Genomic DNA, 22,119 nt, shown 5'->3' on the forward strand with positions numbered 1-22,119 from the left:
TTAAATGATAGTTTTTTTCTATGTTTTTAGTGATTCTTGTTTTTACTCTGTAAGCTGCTTTGAGTCCCATCAGGGAAAAAGGCGGGGTATAAATAAATAAATCATCAACAACAACAACCACTAACAATTCCCTTTTAATGCAAGTAAAATGTTGTGCTAAAATTCCCAGAGCTTAGCAGCTAGCCAATAAGTCTCTCCCAAAAACCATTCATTTGGTTGAGCCTCTGAAGAAAACCGAAGTGTACACAGGGCTCCTATCAAATGGATGAACTTACCCATTTGATCCAGTTTTCAGTCTCCTCTTCTGTGAGTCTAGAAAGAGTTCGAGGCAAGTATCTGAGTAATTTCTCTTTGACAGATGAGGACGTAAGCGAACCTTCTGCCTCTGCTAAGCTTGCAATCACATCTGCAATCTGACCAGAACCTTCCACCACCACACAGGGAATTTTGCTCTTGACTGCGGTGTTAATAGCCTATGGAATAAACCGTTAGGATGAATTCAGGGGGGGAAACAGTCATCTTGCTGTAACAGTCCTTCTCTCCAGACCAGTGAAAGGGATAGATCTCCAAAGGCACCTCCATTCTGCCAGACATAATTCATTTTCATTTGCAAGAGAGGCACAACGAATTGTCACTCTTGACATGCACATCACTCAGGGATTATGCAAATCCCCATGTTGGCCATTGATATTCCAGAATATTTTGCTAAGCATGGGCAACTGCAACACTGAACTAGCCGTCTTATTTGAGGTACAGTGGTACCTCAGGTTACATATGCTTCAGGTTACGTACACTTCAGGTTACAGACTCCGCTAACCCAGAAATAGTGCTTCAGGTTAAGAACTTTGCTTCAGGATGAGAACAGAAATTGTGCTCTGGCAGCGCGGCAGCAGCAGGAGGCCCCATTAGCTAAAGTGGTGCTTCAGGTTATCCAAAATATCCATACAATGTTCTGTGCTGTCCAACACAGGATCAGCATCTTAGAAAACATGAAATAATCCATACAGACAACTTCTCTGTTCAACTTCCTGTACACCTGGGTAAACAGGTTTTCACTGGGAAGCACCTTAATATTTACAGGGTTCTTTAAAGAATGGAAGTTTTGAATATGACAGGGTGTGACAATGTGTTCACCCTGCTGTAGCTGCGATGTCTCCTGGCCATACCTCAATTATCTTGAGGACAAGAAATAGTGAGCAGCCATTAAAATATCTAAAGCAATTGCTGATGGTAAATTAGATTAAGCAAGAGTTATTTTTTCAGCTGATACAAGAAATGAATTACAAATATGAACCATCAGTGGTGGTTTATTTTACCCGGTGACAACTTTTATTGTTAGAAATCTAGTTATAACAACCAAAATGTATGTTTATACAATGATTCAACAATACTTAGTATATGTTGTGGTTAGGGTTTTAGGACTGTATCAGTCTTAGTACTGAGGCAGTTGCCAACCAAGTCAATGGGATTAGTAATTGTTTTAGGATGATGAGACAGATACTCACGCTCCACAAAGCTATTAGGTGTATTTGCTTTCAGAATATTATTAATGCAGCATGTCTGGTACAGCACAATCCTATTTTGCAGACAATATCTCTGAGTGGATGCAACCAACATTTAACCACATTGCAGGTGAATAGTGAATAGAAAATGCTTTGGAACGTGTGTGTGGTTAACAAAAATTGAGTCTGTGGTCCAGACTCAAAACCACATAAATGTTCATTACACTTTAGATAACAAGGAATGCTAATGGGACCAGAAATATTCGAAGAGGAGGAGGTCTAGCAAATAACACAAACACAAGGATGCAACATAAGGAACCCAAAAACGTCTCAGATAAATAATGAGAATATTTCAAATAAGGACTAGCTGTAGGAGCCTGCCACATGTTGAAATTTGGAGCTAATAAGCAAGGATATTTCTCAGGGATCATTCTTGGAAATTTTTGGTGCATAGAGTCTACTGCAGTACTGCCACAAATGGAACTTAGAGACAACTTTGAAGATACCAGCCATTAAATAAAGACAGAAGAATGAACGCTGACACTTATACTAGAGGTGAAGTTGACAAAGACTCTCCTCCCTGGAAGAGAGGGGAGTGGTTGTGGGCGGGAGACCGAGCCCCGCCCCTGGTAGGGGGCATTAGCCCCCTCCCCTCCTACCTGGCTGGCGCCCACGCCCACTGGAGGTGGCCAACCAGGTGCCTCCGGGGGGCGTGTGTAGCAGCTTAATGCTGTGGTGCCAGCTCCGCCTCCTCCTCATTCGTCGTCGTCCCTCAGCGAGTCACCCACCCTCCACTCCCATTTAGCTCAGGGTATAGGTTTTTGGCCTTGCTATGGACCTTAGGTTGGTCGCCCTGGTTGGCTGGGGGGCCTGGTAGGAATTTTTCCATTTGGCATTAGGCCTTTTGGTTTTTTCGCCTACCTCGTAGCAATCGTCACAACTTTTGTGGTATTGGTGGGTAGGTTAGGCATTGGATTCATGTGTTGTGCTGTGTCAAGGGCTAGGTGTTGCCATCGCCTATGCTATCTACCGTGGGTTATTCCGTTAAAGGAATCCGGCGGTCGTGTATTCCGTCCGATGCCTGCTTGGCGGGAGGCCATGGCACGACCCTCGGTGACATCAGGGGGGAGCCTATAGTTGGATGAGCATCAACAGGCTCCACCTACTGTTGAATAAACCCACCACCTATAGTCATCCAATGCCTAAGCCAATACCTTTTCACTGCTGTAATCAATAAAGTTGTGGCCTTTTCTTGCCCATTAACCTTATATCACGTGTCCTTGTGTATTTATTTCACATAGCGGGGTCGGGCCCTCGATCCACAACCATTTATCCGGATTCATGATATAGTAATGCAAACTGATTTAATGTAACTTAATGAAACAATGTAAGATAGGCTGCTATTAATATAATTAGCAAGCATGAACTCATTTTATAACCATTTTAAACATCACATGAGACTCCTGATATTTTATACTGAAGGTCCTAAAATAATTGACCGTGCAAAACAAATGTTCAAGAAATCAAAATAAGAATAATGCATATTTCAAATGCCAAAACAATTTCAAACCAAACAAATTACCTAATTAGGAATTTACGGTATTCACTTGCAAGCCTTAACAGAATTTATTGGATATTTAACTACTGAAAGCTAGCTTTTCTGCTCAAGCTTTTGATGCTGAACAAGCAGAGTTCCCTCCGTCACAAGAGGGGTGGACAGCAGCATGATCATGTGCATATTTAGTTGGAAGTTAGCTCCATTGTGTTTGGTGGGACTTCCCCCTTAGTAATAAACGGCGTTTCTGTGCGCTGCTCTGTTTCGCCAGAAGCGGCTTAGTCATACTGGCCACATGACCTGGAAGCTGTCTGCGGACAAACGCCAGCTCCCTTGGCCTATAGAGCAAGATGAGCGCGCAACCCCAGAGTCATCTGTGACGGGACCTAATGGTCAGGGATACCTTTACCTTTAGCCCCTTAGCAAAGGTCCTTCAGAGCAAAGTTCTGTGAAGACGAATTGTAAATTCTATAAAAATCAATTGGATTTGCTGCCCGATAAAGGGATCAGTCAAGAGCAGGCTTTAGTCTCCGCATTGTGATGAGAGAGTGGAGAAGTTGCCAGCTTCAGTCTTAGGAACAGAAATTGGATGGGGTGGCGGGAGAATCTGCTTCATGCTGCTAAAAGTCAGTAATAGTCTATACTAGAGGTACTGTAAGTAATATCTATTTGACTGACATATATTCTTTTAACATGCTTGCTTGGTGGCATGACATATGAAGAGTGGGATTTATGGCATTTGTGTGTGCACACACTTTGGCCCTCCACTAGTTCAGTTCTGTGCACTCTGGTCTCAGAGCTACTCCTGTTTTTCATCTGTTTAATAATGCAACTCTTCTGCTTCTCTTTTGGAGTCTCAAACTGCTGCACAGTTAGAAGGGAGGTACACAAGCACATGAATAGATGCACAAGGGACCCATTTAAGAATATTTTGATGTCAAGGGATCTCTGATTTTGAGCTAGTTGTCTAGAGATCACAAAATAGCCCCCCGAGTTAACAATGCACTAGAATATCAACCAATCAATCCACCCAGTAATTCTTACAATGGCTATAAGCAACCATTTTATGCTCTCTCTCACACATTCACACCAGGGTTTGACCCAAGAAAAAAAATAATTAGAATTAACCATTGAGATCTTTTTGCCTCCTTCTGTTGATATTGAAAAAGCTTGCTTGCTCAAGAAACTTAGATTACATACACACACACACACACACACACACACACACATATATATATATTCCTTCCTTTTAAAACAGAAACCATTGCCAAGAACACTCAGGATTTTACTGAAACCTAAGCACACAGTCCTTGAATCTACCATCATACCTCATGTTACAGATGCTTCAGGTTAAGTGTTTTTGGGTTGCGGACCGCGGGGAACCCGGAAGTACCAGAATGGGTTATTTCCGGGTTTCACCGCTCACACATGCGCAGAAGTGCCAAATCACGCCAGTGCCTGCGCAGATGCGGAGCTTCAGGATGCGAACGTTGTGGGTTGTGGATGTGTCTCCGTCACAGATTACATCCGCAACTTGAGGTTCCACTGTGTATGAATGAAACACCAAACTGCTACCCTCCATGCACACCTAACCTAAGATGTAGAAGATAGAGGGAGATTGGGGGGGGGGGAGAGGGACACATACTTACTTTCAACGTTTCTATTCCACCTCCTTGGGCAAAACACACAATTGGAATCTTCCCACCATAATTAGAATCTGAAACACAAATGCAGTAATAAACAGATGTATGCATTTCCAGAAGAACACTTCTCTGTTTATAATTATCAGAATTGTCCTTTGACCAGACTTTGTGTATTCCATTCTGAAAGCAGGCATTCATTAAAATGTGCCTGACCTTTCCATAATTTAAATAACCTCTCTTTATATAGCACTAGAATATTTTGCTGAATCTATTTTGATTCCTAGATTCACTCTTCTCAGCATTTTAAGGAATGGCTACAGTCCTCTTTGTTAATCAATGCTTAGAGGCTTTTTCTTTGTTCACTTCAACTTGTACACAAAGCCCTTTCTCTCTCAGCTCTCTCTCTACCATCTCATGTTGATTCTTGGTATCTCTGTTCATAATTTCATTCATCTCTTCCAGCATCACAGCATCATCCTTTATCTGTTCCAATTTTCCAAACATCTATGTGGATATCCACTCCACTTCATCATCTGGTGTTTCCCACTTTGCCTGTACTTTCTCATGTTCAGGCAGATCTGGATCAACATCTTTTTCCACAGGTCCTTTTTCCACATTCCGGCATTCTTTAATCCGATGTTTCTCTGATCCATTCTCATTTATCATTCTGCACATCTCAGTTCTTAATTCTGACAGCTGTTCACCTAGCAGTTGTCGCATGATACCAATAATCAATGGGATATTCAGCAGTATCTTTGCCATGTTGGGTTCTATTAGTCTCCCTCGTGGCAGTCTCTGCTTTAAGAAACTTGTGTCCATCTCCTTAAGCCTGCATTAATCCTAAATTCCATTCCCACGCTGATAAATTGAGTTTCACTTTTGCACATGCACATATTGGAGGATTACAGTTAATATAAAGTAAAGGTTTTAAACAGATTCAGAGCTGCCTTGTCCATGGTACTCTTTCATAGTCTCCAATAATTAAGATAAACTTTTTGGTTTGTTTTTTAGCCTGCCAATTAGTGCCTTTTCATCTTGCAGGTGTCCATTTGTTTTCTGGGTGCTAACTAGGTAAAAAGGTAGAGGGACCCCTGACCATTCAGTCCAGTCGTGGTCGTCTCTGCGGCTGCAGCGCTCATCTCACTTTATTGGCCGAGGGAGCCGGCGTACAGCTTCCAGGTCATGTGGCCAGCATGACTAAGCCGCTTCTGGCAAACCAGAGCAGCGCACGGAAACGCCATTTACCTTCCCGCCAGAGCGGTACCTATTTATCTACTTGCATTTTGACGTGCTTTTGAACTGCTAGGTGGGCAGGAGCAGAGACCGAGCAACGGGAGCTCACCCCGTTGCGGGGATTCGAACTGCTGACCTTCTGATTGGCAAGTCCTAGGCTCTGTGGTTTAACCCACAGCGCCACCCGTGCCCCTGGGTGCTAACTAACTGGTGGATAAAAAATCCATTTCATACTTACTTACTTAAATAATTAAAAGGAGGTTTTGCTGACCTGATGTCCTCAATTAATGATTGTTATGTGGCGCATGGGCCCGATGAAGGTTCCGCGCTCAAGATATTCCTCCGCACACAAAGACTTCCTTGTCTCCGGTGTGATTAATATCTTCTTCTGAGCATGTGCAGTTGATTCCCAACCCCCCTTATCTCCCAAGGGAGTTTTAGTAACCAAGATTTATGCCTTGGTTATCTTGGTCAGCAGTCAATGACTAGTCTGCCATCTTTCCATCCCACAAAGCTCTTATATGTCCTGCCCACAGATGCCCACCTCAGTCCCTAAGAGTTGGATGACGCCTTGTACACCACAGTCATTGCTGCCACTATCTCAGCAGCAGCAGATGCAGTCCTTGGAGGCCAGTTCTGCTGCCCAAGGTGGTCACTTCACCTTGCCTCATGGGTGGGCTGCCCTGGCCCAGGTCATGTATAAAGCTGGGGGCAGAGGGCCGATTTTAAACATCAGAAGAGGCCACAGACTGTCACAGCCTATGGCTTTCCTTGCTACCACCAACTGGAGCCTGACTGCTTCTACTTAAGCAGCCCTATAAGCTCCGTAACTGCATCCTGATCCAGCCAACTGAGCAGTGGGGTAAGGCACTTGGGGGGGACGGACGGGGATTTGGTTAGGATTTTAATGAGAGCCTATCTAATTTGCACTTTACATGAACCAAAACACAGCTCCTTTTTTACATTTTCTAATGGCTTGCAAAAATGTGTACATCAAGCAAAATTGCATAAATTTTTCACTAAATACTGACATATTTTTATGAGCATTGTTGTTAAACCAATATTTTCTTGCCACTATCTAGGTAAAACCTCCTGGATGCTATCCTAAGATTCCTGCGTGAACTTTGAGGCTCTTCCATTATGCTTAACATTTTCAATCTCCCGTCCTTTTTTTTTTTGTTTGTTTTGTTTGGCTATTACTTTAATTTGGGTTCTGCTTAACATACAGTTGTGCAAATAAAGTTGGGGGCGGGAATTGAAACTGTACTCACCACTTTGTTTTTTGTTTTTTTAAAATATTTTTTATTGCATTTTTTCCAGATAAATATAAACAGCACAGAAAAACAAAGAGAACAAGAAAAGAAAAGAAAAAAAGACAGATTATTTCCAAAGCTTGTTTCAATCCACCAGCGGACTTCCCCACATCTCCCGCACAGTGCATTCTTAATAATAAATTTGTCAGCAAATTATAACCTTGTTTCATGTGTTTCTTTTGTACTTTCAGTTACATTTTAAGTTTAAATTACTTATTGTCCAAATTACTCAATAAACATATATATTATCCTTTTTTAGACATTTAAACATTGGTTCTTTCATTATTGTTATCTAATTTCATATATATTCCACTCTCATTGCTGGGGCTATCCTTCCAAATCGTACGAAATCCTATAATTCATATAACTTATAAAATTTCTGCAAATAGTCCTTATATTTCTTCCAGTCCTCCTCCATTGCTTCTTCTCCCAGGTCTCGGATCCTGGCAGTCATCTCGGCCAACTCCATATAGTCAATCAATTGCGTTTGCCACTCTTCCAGTGTACTCACCACTTTGTAACGGTTTTTAAAGTTCCTGTTACGTTTTGGATATTTGCCTTGTTTACCTTGCCTCTCCTCTCTCCCTTCTCCTCTCTTCATTATTTTTCCTCTGTAAGCTCCTCCAGGCAGCAACCTCAGGTTACCTTAAGCTATTCTGTGTTTCGTTATGTAAACTGACTAAGCCTTATAAATAGTAATAATAATATTTCACATGATTTCCATCCAGAAACAGTATAAAATTAATGCTTTGGGTTAATAGATTTAATCAGCAAAAAATCTTTTACTAAGATACTTTAATTTATTTACTTACTTAATATATTCTTAGACTTCCTTTCAAGCATAACTTCTTTGAAGGTATTTTACCATAAAACCAAATAAAACACTCCTGACTAGGTGTTGAATGTTGTCTCTTCTTGCCTGTTTGCCCTTTGTTATTGTTTTTGTTTAAACCAATTCACAAACCAAGAACCTATAAATTGACCACTAATAATGAACCCAGGTCGCAGAAATTACTGCAAATTTATGATGCTATTTTTGTGACATACAAATGGCATGAGAAGACTTGTTTGACTTATTTGTAGTATTTATTACCCTTACTATCCTTGTTTATAAAACTCAATAAAAAGTTATTTAAACAGAGAAAGAAAGAAACCCAAATTAAAACAATTCACAATTACAACCAGTTCATTCTCCCTCAGATATTCCTTTAATGCATTGCACCAACCCTCATGCTCCTTAGAAACTGACCTGGCATAATGCGTTCTGAAATATATTTTTCTAACTGGGTTCGTAGCTTGGCCTCTATGCCAGGGTATCCATTAGTTCCGTTATCAACCAGAATTAGATGTGTATGGTTATTATCCAGACAGTACAGTGGGTCCCTCTTGAGGTCATCCATGATATAGGGTGCGGAATAATACACCTGGAAAAGACAGCCACATGAATAAAAATTAAGCTACTTCCACCAACTGATTACAGTTGTTGCGCAACAGGATACCTCTAGCCACCTATTATTTTACCTCTTAGAACTTTGAAATACTCTTCCGTACATATAGCAAATTTACAACCTATTTCCTCACTCTTTGTAAATAGCCTCTTGTGAATCATGGTCATCACCCGCATTGCTCTTTCCTTTCTCATTTTTGTATTGCCTAGCCTGACCCACCTCCAAGAACCTGTGCCCTTTCTAAGCCCACTGCTGCCCTGGCAGTTTAAAACTTTACACCCTTCTCTTCTAAGTATACATCTACCCAGAGTTCTCCAAATTCCTAGAGACAAAATTAACTAAATTGCCTTCTGAATTTTGCATTAAGGTTGGAATGCACTTTTAGCTATTTCATCAACAATATATCAAAATGCAGGGCTGTTTAAGCTTCAAAAAGAATAAGCCAGGATATCAGTGCACATAAGGGTGTGCTTTAAGTAAAGAAGCCAACACCTCATTTATACAGCAACAAGCTACATTTATAGGGTTACATAAACGAGTTGGAATCTAGGAAAGATGTAACATAACTGCAGGATGTTAATCAAGTTCAGTACCTCAGCACTGCAGTTTCTAATCAGACTCTCGCGGTTAGAAACCATCCCCCAAGCAGCTATTCCAATAGCAACGACATTCTCTTCGGAGCTCCTGCTGATAGTGTTATCTCTTACCACTTCCCCAATATACTTCATCAATCCATAGTGCGTTCCCCCAGTGAATATCCAGGCCCCTGTAGTTTGAGAGTACAAAGCCAGGCCAAACAGGGTCATGTTGAATGTGTAAACTGTTTCATAGATTTTACAACATTTAAGGAAGCTTCCCATACCCTAAATTGTGTGTGTGTGTGTATATCACTATAACATGACTGTAGCCGGAGGGCAGAGGGGCAGCTGCTCCCCAATCAAGTAAATAAAAAAAAAAACCTAACTAAAAAATAGAAATTGTAGGAAGAGTTTGACAGATTTTTCTGAGCGCTTGGGGTCAACAGAAAGTAATTTAAAGCAACTGTTTTAAAACAGCATTTGGAATCTGCTAGACAGAGCCAAAGAATGATGACAAGTGGGTCTTGGCCTCACTGGTGTGGAACGCAAAGGAATGCAGAGCGATACCTTTGGCACCAGCCTGGCTGCAGGAGTGTCAGGGACTGGCTGGATGAGGAAGAGTGGTGGGAGCCGCCTGCCCAAGAGCCCCCCAGGGAAGACAAAGGAGATGACAATTTAGACCCCGGATTGTGGTGGTGGGACACTGAGGAACAGTCTGGGGAAGAGATGAGCTGGGAGGAGCTGTGGCATTTGAGCAATCAAGGTGGGTCAGGAGAAGGAGGCCCTTCAGGACAGGGTTAGAGGCTGAGAGCCACAGCATGAGCACAGAGGTTGCCCTTGTTGCCCAGCAGGAAAGTCCCAGTCAAGAAGAGTCCTGCACATTGTTGAGAAATGGGCCAGAGAGGCCTAGAGTAGGAGCCCACCCTCTCCATATGGCCTTCATCTACTTGGGAGGGATCCAGAGTGAGAGGATAGAGGGGGAAGGGAAGGATCAGTGGTCAGTTTCTGCAATGCCTGAAATTGATTCCATTAATTCCTAAAGGCAATAAACATGCAGAACGGAGAGCAGGTTATGCTTCAGACACTGTACCTCCTTTCCCCCACGCCTTGAGGCTCATTTTTAATTTTTGCTTACGAAAAAGCAAGTGTTTTGGGAGGAAAGGCTTGGTTGTTTTACCTTTAGATTGTGCAATATAGATCAGCCTGCTGACTATCTTACGCATACGTGGCTTTAAGGCAAAGTTTTTTGCTCCGCCCGTGACAGAGATGATGAGGTTGGGTGTTTTCAGGTGCCAGTGCTGGGTCATGAGGTCGTAGAGTGTTTCCGAGTCTGTGTCACACGAGAGGCGAATATACTTAAAAGGGAGGAAAATCATATTTACAATAAGAAAAATATTCCACTTAAGCCAAAAGGCAGGTGCCTCATTTTGTCAAGACCTTCTCTTCTCACACGCTCAGGATGCTGCCATGTCTGCTTTAAGCTCTTCAGCCAAGAGCTGGTGTAAATAAGATGCTGACTGCATAAAAGGCACCAACTTGTGCAAGGTTCTGTGATGTGCAGCATTTCATTTTAAGGATTCTTAATCGATGCACCAGCCCTATTCACCTTGGATGTCTTCTTTAATCCTTCCTGTTGGTGACTTATGATGAATGCCTAAGCCTGCAATCCTAACCCCACTTACCAGACAGTAAGTCCCATTGAACTCAATTCATTCTAAGAGCTCTTCAAAGTCAGGTTGGCATTTATCCCTTCATGCGTCCACTGTGTGAGTGTGCATGCAAACAGAGATTTTGCCTCAGTCTTCAATCTTAGTTTTAAACATCTACTCTATTCTTTCTTTGGTGCCAACAGTTATCCCAGCACCTACAAACTCCCCTCTGAATGTATCCAAATGGAAAAAGAAAATTAATAAGTTTCCTGGCAATTTTATTTTGAAAGACTGAGTACTTTTTGGGGACTTAATATACTTCATAGAATCACAGACTCAAGAGAATTAGAAATAATAGATAAGACTCTCAGCCCCAAAACATTCTCGTCTTTTGAAATTAATCCTTTAGAAAATATGACAACCAAAAATCCTATAGAAAAACGAAGAGGACATTTAATTGACTTACTTTTCCTGTTTTGCCCAAATTTTCAAACTCAATATCGCCAAAGGCATCCGTTGGGAATTCTTTAGTGTGCTTCTTATAATTCCATTTTTCATGGTTGCTCATCTGAGTCCCTTCTACATGCTGTGATTTCGCGTACCCACATTTACATAGATTGTCACTATCAAGAAATGTATATTGGGGAAGAGAAATAACAATTAACCATCAAAGTTTTTGTTTGTTTCCGTTTTGACAGGGAACATAACAAAGCGATCTGAAATAATTCAAAAATCTAAATGATAAGGACAAAAGAATTCAAGGACTGCTGGCCAATTAAAGAAGGAAGGGTCATTAGCCTGTGGGCCTCCAGATGCTCTTGTGGGGCTGAAACTCCAAACAGCCTTGATGGGAGTTTAAGTCCAGCAATACTTGGAGGGCTGTAGGTTGACTACCCCTGATCTAAAGCTGGGAGCTGGAGGCACTGTTATACAGTGGTTCCGCTCCTTCCTCCTGGCCGTGTCCAGAAAGTGGTGTTGGGGGATGAGTGTTCAGACCCCTGGGCTCTCACTTGTGGGGTGCCTCAGGACTCCATCCTCTCCCCCATGCTTTTTAATATCTACATGAAGCCACTGGGAGAGATCATCAGGGGGTTTGGGCTGGGTGTTCATCAGTATGTGGATGATACACAGCTCTACCTCTCTTTCAGATCGGAACCAGTGAAGGCGGTGAAGGTCCTGTGTGAGTGCTTGGAGGCAGTTGGAGGATGGATGGTGGCTAACGGATTGAGGTTGAATCCTGACAAGACAGAAGTACTGTTTTGGGGTGACAGGGAGTGGATGGGGGGGGTTCCCTGGTCCTGAATGGGGTAACAATGCCCCTGAAGGACAAGGTGCGCAGCCTGGGAGTCATTCTGGACTCACAGCTGTCCATGGAGGTGCAGGTCAATTCTGTGTCCAGGGCAGCTGTCTACCAGCTCCATCTGGTAGGCAGATTGAAACCCTACCTGACTGCAGACTGTCTCACTAGAGTGGTGCACGCTCTAGTTGAACTATTGCAATACACTCTATGTGGGGCTACCTTTGAAGGTGACCCGGAAACTACAACTAATCCAGAATGCAGTTGCCAGACTGGTGACTGGGAGCGGCCGCCGAGACCACATTACACCAGTCTTGAAAGACCTACATTGGCTCCCAGTACGTTTCCAAGCACAATTCAAAGTGTTGGTGCTGACCTTTAAAGCCCTAAACGGCCTCGGTCCTGTATACCTGAAGGAGCGTCTCCACCCCCATTGTCCAGCCCAGACACTGAGGTCCAGCGCTGGAGGCCTTCTGGCGGTTCCCTCATTGCAAGACGTGAAGTTACAGGGAACCAGGCAGAGGTTCTGTCTATCTGACGTTTAGAAGACATCTGAAGGCAGCCCTGTTTAGGGAAATTTTTAATGTACAGTGGTGCCTCGCAAGACGAAATTAATTTGTTCCGCAAGTTTTTTCTTCTTGCGAGTTTTTCGTCTTGCGAAGCACGGTTTCCCATAGGAATGCACTGAAAATCAATCAATGTGTTCCTATGGAGACCGTCCGGGGACAGAGGGGAAGCGCCGCGCACCTTCCCCTCTGTCCCCGGACCTGTTTAAAGCAAGGAAAGGGGCAGCGGGGAGAATCACTTCTCCCCGTTGCCGCCCCTTGGTTCAAAAGGGGTCCGGGGAGAGAGGGGAAGGCGGGCGCCTTCCCCTCTGTCCCCTATTTGAAGCAAGGGGCGGAGGGGAGAAGATCGCTTCTCCCCGTTGCCGCCCCTTGGTTCAAAAGGGGTCCGGGGAGAGAGGGGAAGGCACGCGCGCCTTCCCCTCTGTCCCCAGAGATTGCGGGGCTGGCAACGGAGAGAAGAGATCTTCTCCCCGCCGCCCCTTGCTTCAAAAGAGGTCCGGGGACAGCGCTGCGCTTCCCCGCTATCCCCGGAGCTTGCGGGGCAAGCTTCGTTTTGCGAAGCAAGCCCATAGGGAAATGCGTCTTGCGAAGCGGCTAAGAAAACGAAAAACTCCTTCGTTTAGCGAGTTTTTCGTCTTCTGAGGCGTTTGTCTTGCGGGGTACCACTGTATTTAATGTTTTAATGTATTTTTAATATTTTGTTGAAAGCCGCCCAGAGTGGCTGGGGAAACCTAGCCAGATGAGCGGGATATAAATAAGTTGTTGTTGTTGTTGTTGTTGTTGTTGTTGTGGCTTATCAGAATGGGATCTTCAGTCTTTTTCAAAAGATCTGGTTTGGCAGGGTTTGATTTCTTGCCAGTAGACGTAGCAAGTGCTAGAATCAGAAACAGCTGGGATTCATGTCTTACAAATGTGTTCAATGAGTAGCAGTATGTAAATGTTTACACTGGAGCTTGTTCAGAATTTGGCAATAAATATTTGCTTACATTGACTTGGTATCTTTAGTGAAAAAGACACACTCTCTCTTCTTAAAGTTTTCTTGAATGAAGTGCACCAGGTCCTATGAGAGCAAGATGTAAAAGAGTTGAGTGAAATCCGATTGCACACTCCTCAAACAACGAATTACCATCGTGTGTAATACACTCTTTGAAATACATACATTGTCTCCTAAAAGGTAATTAGCAAAGGTAGAGCTATGTTTACTTTACAAAGAGCAAAAGGTCATCAGAACAGAATTGTTATGAAAACACTATTTAAACAATTCTATTTTTTAAAAAAACCATTCACTTCACTGTTAAGTTTAACCTAGGTGATAGCCTTTTAAAAGTTCATGGATAGAAATTTTCTATAAATGCAACAAAACACAGACAGCTACTTAATATGACTCCAACTTGCGTGTGGATTTCACACATGGTGGGGTATACAGATCAGCGCTGGGCTTCCAACTCTGCCCCACTGTTCAAAGAACCTTCAGTGAGAACCAGGCCTCTGCGTCCATACCAAATGGTGCTTAACACTTAACAGTTTCAAACGTTCACAATGATAATTCTACATATGGTGTACTGTGTGAAAAACCAACACAGAACCTCAGATAATAGCAATATCTAGTATAATTATAACTGCATCACATAAACCCCACAGAAAATGAAAATTGGGCTTCTCTTGAATTAACCAAAGAAGAACTGTGATCTCAAATTCTTGCTTGAAGGTCAGGGTAAAATAATTGCAACCCTACTTTAAAAAATATACTTTTTATTAAAGATTGTTTAGTTTACAAAATACATGCATTGTCTCTTTTTTCAAGTTGTGCTTTCTAAAGCTCAGTATCATTTGTTATAAGACATCAGTGTTACATACAGTGTTAGGTTAGGAAGAAAAGAGGGGGAGGGGCATGGCTAGTGGGGTGGGGTCGGGTGGCAATGCTTTTATACTTCTACTTAGTGTATGTTTTGTGTCACTTGTGTGGGTTCTCTTACTCTTCGCTTGTTGTATATCCTTGGTGATGAGAGAGGTTGGGGTGGCCTAGGGGGTGGCTGTCTTTGGTTGTCTTTGGTTAGCTGTAGTGAGATTTGTTTTTGTGTGAGAGAGGGGGGTGTTTGGATCAGGTTAGCCAGATTGATTCGTATGCTGTTGGCGGATTCTTGTCGTTGTCTTGTTGGGCTGTATATGTGATAAAGGGAAGCCACACTGGAGTGAAGGTGTCTTCTTCTATTTGTCCCCATGTCAGTTTCAGTTTATTGGTTAATTTTCTAGAAAAGCTGTTTCCCATACTATTTGGTACCATTGGTCCATGCTTACTCCTGACAGGTCTCTCCAGTGTCTGGCTATGATGCTTCTGGCTGCTGAGAGTAGGTGGGTTATGAGCTCTTTGTGGTGTGAGTGGGCATCTTGGAAGATGTTTAGTAGGGGATTCCAACCCTACTTGTCAAAGAAAATATACTGATCAAGGGCTCCTCCTTTCAGACAGTATACAGCTTGCTAGTCTGATAGCTCACAAATGACTTGTGAGACTGATTGGTAGATTTGCACAAACTGTACTGTTAAGTTCTGGAAAACTGCTCTCTAGATGTACTTGTCAGCATCTGTGAGCAAGAAACCCAGGAAGGGACTACCTTGGGTCATTTAATGATTGAAAAAAAGGTAAGGCCAGGATTTCAGAAGACACGGAATATGGCTGGTGAAACTGTTGTTGTTGTTGTTGCTGCTGCTGCTGCTGTTGTTGTTGTGAATTGAATTTATATACCGCCCTATACCGGGGGGTCTCAGGGCAGTTCATTTATTCATTTATATCATTGGTGAGGGACCCTTTTCATCCAAGAATCTGTGCACATTCACAGGCAAACTGCTACTCTTGTTCTTTCCTCTCTCCCTTCCTTCCTTCCTTCCTTCCTTCCTTCCTTCCTTCCTTCCTTCCTTCCTTCCCTCCCTCCCTCCCTCCCTCCCTCCCTCCCTCCATCAACAATCTGACCCTTTTCAAATCTGTGCAAACTCTTCCCACACGCAACCTGCTACTAAGAATGGGATATGACAGACCCTACTTTACCCTCCACGACTAACACAACTAAACCAAACTTTGTCCATCTTGCCTAGAAACCTCTGTTAAGTAAAGGTTCATTGTTCAAAACTTGAAATTTGCTGAGTTTCACAAAGGGAAAATCAAAACATAAAGGGAGCAATCCAACTAATTCATAGTCAGAGCATCAGAGCAGACATATTGAAACCAATGGACAGTCACATGTTATACCAAAGAAAATGGTAACAAGGGCATAAGATGATACCAGCTCTACATGTACAATGATGGCTAAGCATGAGGTCAACTCTGGACTTTTGTTTCAGCTGTAAGCTGATTACTTGCCTACAGTATCTTGAACTATTCGCTGTCAGTTTTTACACAATACTCACAGTAAATTTAAAAGTAGACAAGCTCTGTAAATCCCAGAATCTGACCACTAATAAACAAAGGAAGTTCATCATCAAGTATATGCTTTCTCCATACACAGCACAGTCACATTTTGCATCAATCAGCTAATGAGCCTAGGAGAATTTTACAAATATAAGTTGAATAGAATCCTTCTACTTACATTCTCGCTGTATGATAGATCTGTGCTACGAGAAATACTGGAATAAAGACTTTTTGAGCTCTCCAAGGTACCATTCTTTCGACTTCTCATGGTATCTTCAAAATCTGAGTAACACCATCTGCCCAAGGAGAGAAGCAAAGTGATATCTCTTACATTTTAAATGGAATTTTGGGATTCAAACAGTCATTTTCAAAAAATAGCTTAATGTGATTTCATTTGCTATTAGTTTTCTTTTTAATAATCATGACAGTGAGTTCCCCATAAAGGTTTGGAAAGTGTACCGTGATGTGTGGATTCTCTGCATGCCATCCACAAAGGTTTTCAGCCACTACCTTATCCTCTAGGGTCCCACCCATTTCTTATAGAAGTGATTCCTTTAGTATAATGGTCTCTTCATTTTATTTTCAATAAAGGTTCTGCTACTTCAGACTGTCCATAGCTTCCTTCGCAGACAGAAATGCTTAGTGATCTCTGAGCACAGCAGCATATTACAGCCTAAAAGACCCAATGTAGTTGGGACACATTGTGGTTCATTCATTTTTCTGTCCAATGCTCTGCAAACATGTCACCACTATTCAGACACACATCCCCTACTGAATACAGTAACCTCCCCACTGAGGTCTATTTTATTTGATAGGACAGTGATGGAGGTGATTAAATTTATTACCTGCCCTTCAACAGCAGGTCCTAGGGTAACAAGGTAAAATTCAGTATTGAAAGCAGTTTAAACAAATTACAGCCACAGGTATCAGGTGGGTCCTAAAAACATACTCCAGGCATCAAAGGCCAGGGGGAAGAGATGCATGATCAGCATTCACTGAAAACTATAAGGTGAAGGTTTCTCTCTGATGAAGAGGGTTATGCAGACACCCATAAAAAGGAGAAGAAGAAAAGGTACTAGGAATTACACGGAAGGGGAATATTTAACCAAGTGTTAGCAACATGGCTGTCAAATGGAAGAGGGAACAAGTTTGTTTTCTCCTGCTATGGAGGCCAGGAGCCAAACCAATGAATTCAAGTTGTAAGGAATGAGATTCCAACTAAACACCAGGAAGAACTTTCTGCTAGAAAGAGCTGTTTGACAGCAAAATTGACTCCCTCAGAAGATGGAAGACTCTCCTTCTCTGGAGGTTTTTAAGCAGAGGTTGGGTGTCCATCTGTTATGGATGCTTTAGCTGAGATTCCCGCATTGCAGGGGGTTGGTCTAGATGACCGTGGGGTCCCTTCCAACTCTACAATTCTATGAACACATACCACTGCAACTGTTGATATTAGCATTTGGGTTTGTTGAATTGGCCTTGAGTGTGTGAGGAAATGCATTTTAAAACAATGAGTAAAGTTAGCATCCCCTATGAGGATATAGTAGAGTAGCTAAAGGCAGCAAATTAGGAAAACTATGGTTCAGACCTCCCCTTACTCGTGAATTCACTAGACAGCCTTAGGCAAGCTACACTTTCTGAACCTCACTTCCCCTAGGCGTAATAATACACACACACACACATTATTATTATTATTCTTTGTGCACTCATGGTTGTTATACAAACTCTAAGTTTTGCTATTCATATTTCAGTTAAACAGCATCATATCATTACATTTCCAGAGATAGAAAGATAGATAGATAGATGATAGATAGATGATAGATAGATAGATAGATAGATAGATAGATAGATAGATAGATAGATGATAGAGATAGATAGATAGATAGATAGATAGATAGATAGATAGATAGATAGATAGATAGATGATAGATAGATAGATAGATAGATAGATGATAGATAGATAGATAGATAGATAGATAGATAGATAGATAGATAGATAGATGATAGAGATATATAGATAGATAGATAGATAGATAGATAGATAGATAGATAGATAGATAGATAGATAGATAGATAGATAGATAGATGATAGAGATAGATAGATAGATAGATAGATAGATAGATAGATAGATAGACAGACAGACAGACAGACAGACAGACAGACAGACAGACAGATAGATAGATAGATAGATAGATAGATGATAGATTTGTGGGAGCCCCTACAAAAAACAGTCAGCACATACTAGAATGGGGGGGGGGGTCCACTGCTTATTCAGCATTGTAATGAGAAGGGGCAAGGAGGGATCTGAGTATTGCTTCCACTTTGCTTCCCTCTATTTCATGTACGACCTGCTTCCCTTCCCTTTCTTGAATTTCTCTTCATGCTTCTTTCTCAGTTGGCAAAGACCATCCCTAAAGATCATATTCTCATATTCCTGTCTGCTACCTGGGCATTTTGCATTTTTTCTGATTGGGTACTTCTCTTTATACCATTTTGCCATGAATGATATTGAAATACAGGGTCTCAGGTAGAATATCTGATGGATAAATAATGCAATAAAAAACCTAATTGTACATTTGAAAAATGTGAAAGCATTTTTTTCAATGGAAACCCACCAGGAGCAGGAAAATGTAAATGGATCTGGAAAGGATAAACAATATTCTCGTTCAGTGACAAAGTGTGCTTGAGACTCAAAACACATGTGATGGCAGTAGCTCTGTGCAAGGATCTGCCCCCTTCATATGCAAAGTGGAAGCAGGGAATGGACCTGTTGGAGCAGAGACTGCTGGACCTCGGCTGCCTGCTCTTCCTTCTCCCATAATGGCCCCCAGAACTGGAGTCACAGCTGACTAGAGGGGGGAAGTGGGAGAAAAGAACCTGGGGAGAAAGGTTGTGGGAGGAAAATGGACTGGTGGGGCAAGGTTTCAGATTTTCCTCTGTGTGTGCACCTTCACCTCTGCTTTATACAGTGGTACCTCGGGTTACAGGGACGTGGGTTGCGCTGTGGGTTAAACCACAGAGCCTAGGACTTGCTGATCAGAAGGTCAGCAGTTCAAAACCCCATGACGGGGTGAGCTCCCGTTGCTCGGTCCCTGCTCCTGCCAACCTAGCAGTTTGAAAGCACGTCAAAGTGCAGGTAGATAAATAGGTACCACTCTGACGGGAAGGTAAACGGCGTTTCCATGCGCTGATCTGGTTCGCCAGAAGCGGCTTAGTCATGCTGATCACATGACCTGGAAGCTGTACGCCGGCTCCCTTGGCCAGTAAAGCAAGATGAGCGCCACAACCCCAGAGTCATCCATGGCTGGACCTAATGGTCAGGGGTCCCTTTACCTTTAACTTTATCTTTACCTTGGGTTACAGACGCTTCAGGTTACATACGCTTCAGGTTACGGACTCCACTAACCCAGAAATAGTACCTTTGCTTAAGAACTTTGCTTCAGGATGAGAACAGAAATCGTGTGGCGGCAGCAGGAGGCCCCATTAGCTAAAGTGGTACCTCAGGTTAAGAACAGTTTCAGGTTAAGAATGGACCTCTGGAATGATTTAAGTTCTTCACCTGAGGTCCCACTGTACTTAGAACTGATCTGTACTGGGTTTGAACAGTTTACTATGGGTTTCCAACATTTCTTCAATGAAAATAGGGATGTCCTAAGGAAAAGCGGGACCTTCTGGGATCAAATAAAAAACTGGGATGGCTTTATTAAATTCAGGATGTCCCTGGAAAATAGGGACACATGGGTGTCTGATTTCATAAAGTCAGCATCAATTAATGATACCCCTAAAATAATTATTTAACTTGGTCTTGAGGTATGCCCTTGTATCTGGGTTTATCCAACATGCTGTGTCCTCAGAACTAACACTGCTCACTATAAATCTATCAATTCAGTAATAGACTTTTTGAAGTATTTAGCCTTCTTTCTGACTCACTACAACACGCAGTATTTTGCTCAAAAGCAAAACAGACATTTCATGATGTGAACAGACCACCTTTTAAATATTGAATAACTTCATTTCCTTCAAGTCCTACTCCGCTCTCACCTCTCTTTACAAATAGCTCCTTTCTGGAACTATTTGTACACACCAAAAAAGGACACCCTTGAAACGTCTCAGCTATTTCCATTCTCAAGCATTTTAACAACAGCACTTACCAATGTACATGAAATGATACCGCTGGGTGCCATCACTGTGAAATCACTATGTTTCATAGCAACGCCATGGGGGGGGGGTGTCAACCTATTGTAATTATGTACCAATTTGTCCTGTGTGCTCCATATCCCTAGCAGAACCCTCTGAGATTTGGCTCACACAAGCATCTTCCAGTTGATGGCACCAGTCCTTTCTACTTGGCTCCAGCACTAAAAATCCATCAAAACATGGCACTACAACTTGACTATCTCCTGTGTAGCAGTCAATTATGCTCTACAATGGATTTCACTCTGAATTACTGCAAGGGGGGGATTCAGATGAGCATTTCCATAGCAACACTAGTGTCGCCTGGAGGATTTGCTACAGAACACTGTTGATGGTGTTGAAGCAGAGAGAAGGGGGGAGGTCTTTTCCGTATGGGTGCCATTCCTAAGGGCCAGTGTCACAATGGATACATTGATAACATAAGTATATATTAAAGCTGCTAGAACGGTTGAAGAGCTTTACAGTAACTTAGGATGTATACTCACAGCAGGTCTACTTTCTATAACTGAGTCAGTACAGACATACGTCATTTTGATCAGATGTGCAATATTCCCTGCAGTACTGATTCTAGGAGAACTGTATCAGCCTGCCTAAGACTCGAATGTTGGGGAGGCCTTTCTTTCTGTCCCGTTACCAGGGGAAGTATATTGGCCGGTCACATGGGACAGGATCACCTCCGTGATGGAACCTGCTTGGCACCTGCAAGGCAGCACTTACCGTATGGACATTCTGGCACCCGATTAAAACTTTTTTGTCCAGGTTGCAAGTTCACTACTGTAACTGTTTGTGCTTTTATGTTTTTTATTCTGGATTATTTTACTTGATCTCATTTTTCCTGGCTTGTTGTTTCTGTTTTAAATAATACTATAACTTACCCTGCAATCATTTCATGAAGAGCAGGCAAAGAAGACTTCTGAATGAATGAATGAATGAATGAACATGGTTCTGCTAGTTTTCAGCAAAGGACAGTTTAAACAAATAAGCAAGCAAAAAAAATATTGATTAATATTTATTTGGATAAAATCGCAATGTGTTTGATTATTATTTTTTAATGACAGGCTGTCTACTTGCAGAGGAAAGAAGAAGAAATCAGGATATGAACTCCAAGGAAGCACCAAAATTGGGGGACAACTGAGCTCACTCAACAGTAGGAATGCCAGCATACATTTGCACACCCCCATGAGAACTACTGAATTTCAAAATAGGGAGAACTCTTTGGTATAATAAGTATAAAAGCTGCACTAGCACCCACACAACAATATCTCACAGCAGTGAACATTTCAGTGATGAAAGCACAGGCACGCTATTGAATAACAGAAAGAAATATTCACCCTTCATATTTCAACCAACTGAAATCACACCCCCACCTCCCAAAAACGGTAACAAATCATTCTAGGTGGGTGTAGAGTCCACCCTTTTTTGACCCAGGACCCACATGTGGCCCAAGTTATATATTTTTCTTTTTGTCATAAATTTACCTGGTGGTAGTGCTACTACTGCAACTCACCTTAGGTCAGGCCTTAATCCTGTGCAGAGGATCCCAATCCAGGAGCTGAATAAAAATAATTTTGATGGGCTTCCAAAAAGATTACCAGAATTTTCAAATCTACAGGGCATTTTGAGCTTAGGGCTGCTTAACACATTTGGATTTAAGAAATACATGTAAAATATTGCCTCTATGCTTCTAATGAAATTCCAGTCCCAAGATTTAGATTCAGTTTCAGCAAGTGAGGAAATAGG

At 42.2% G+C, this 22,119-nt stretch overlaps 1 protein-coding gene across 7 annotated transcripts in view; it reads right to left on the reverse strand.

Annotated features, from left to right (window-relative positions):
- Positions 1 to 22,119, reverse strand: part of TRPM8 (transient receptor potential cation channel subfamily M member 8) — a 74,065-nt gene that overhangs the window by 26,570 nt on the left and 25,376 nt on the right. For all 7 annotated transcript variants that reach the window (XR_014518653.1, XR_014518654.1, XM_083472520.1 and 4 more), the window contains 8 exons: positions 16,366 to 16,483; positions 13,771 to 13,844; positions 11,388 to 11,544; positions 10,450 to 10,627; positions 9,288 to 9,460; positions 8,496 to 8,670; positions 4,707 to 4,774; positions 276 to 473 (listed from right to left, as the gene is read on the reverse strand). Coding sequence is in view for 5 of the 7 variants with exons in the window: in XM_083472520.1 (XP_083328646.1) it covers positions 276 to 473; positions 4,707 to 4,774; positions 8,496 to 8,670; positions 9,288 to 9,460; positions 10,450 to 10,627; positions 11,388 to 11,544; positions 13,771 to 13,844; positions 16,366 to 16,455 (1,113 nt within the window). In the remaining 2 variants the exon portion in view is untranslated. The remainder of the gene's footprint in view (positions 1 to 275; positions 474 to 4,706; positions 4,775 to 8,495; positions 8,671 to 9,287; positions 9,461 to 10,449; positions 10,628 to 11,387; positions 11,545 to 13,770; positions 13,845 to 16,365; positions 16,484 to 22,119) is intronic.

The sequence above is a fragment of the Podarcis liolepis genome (genome assembly GCF_965112155.1).
Source record: "Podarcis liolepis genome assembly, chromosome: 1".
In the NCBI taxonomy this organism is placed as follows: domain Eukaryota; kingdom Metazoa; phylum Chordata; class Lepidosauria; order Squamata; family Lacertidae; genus Podarcis; species Podarcis liolepis.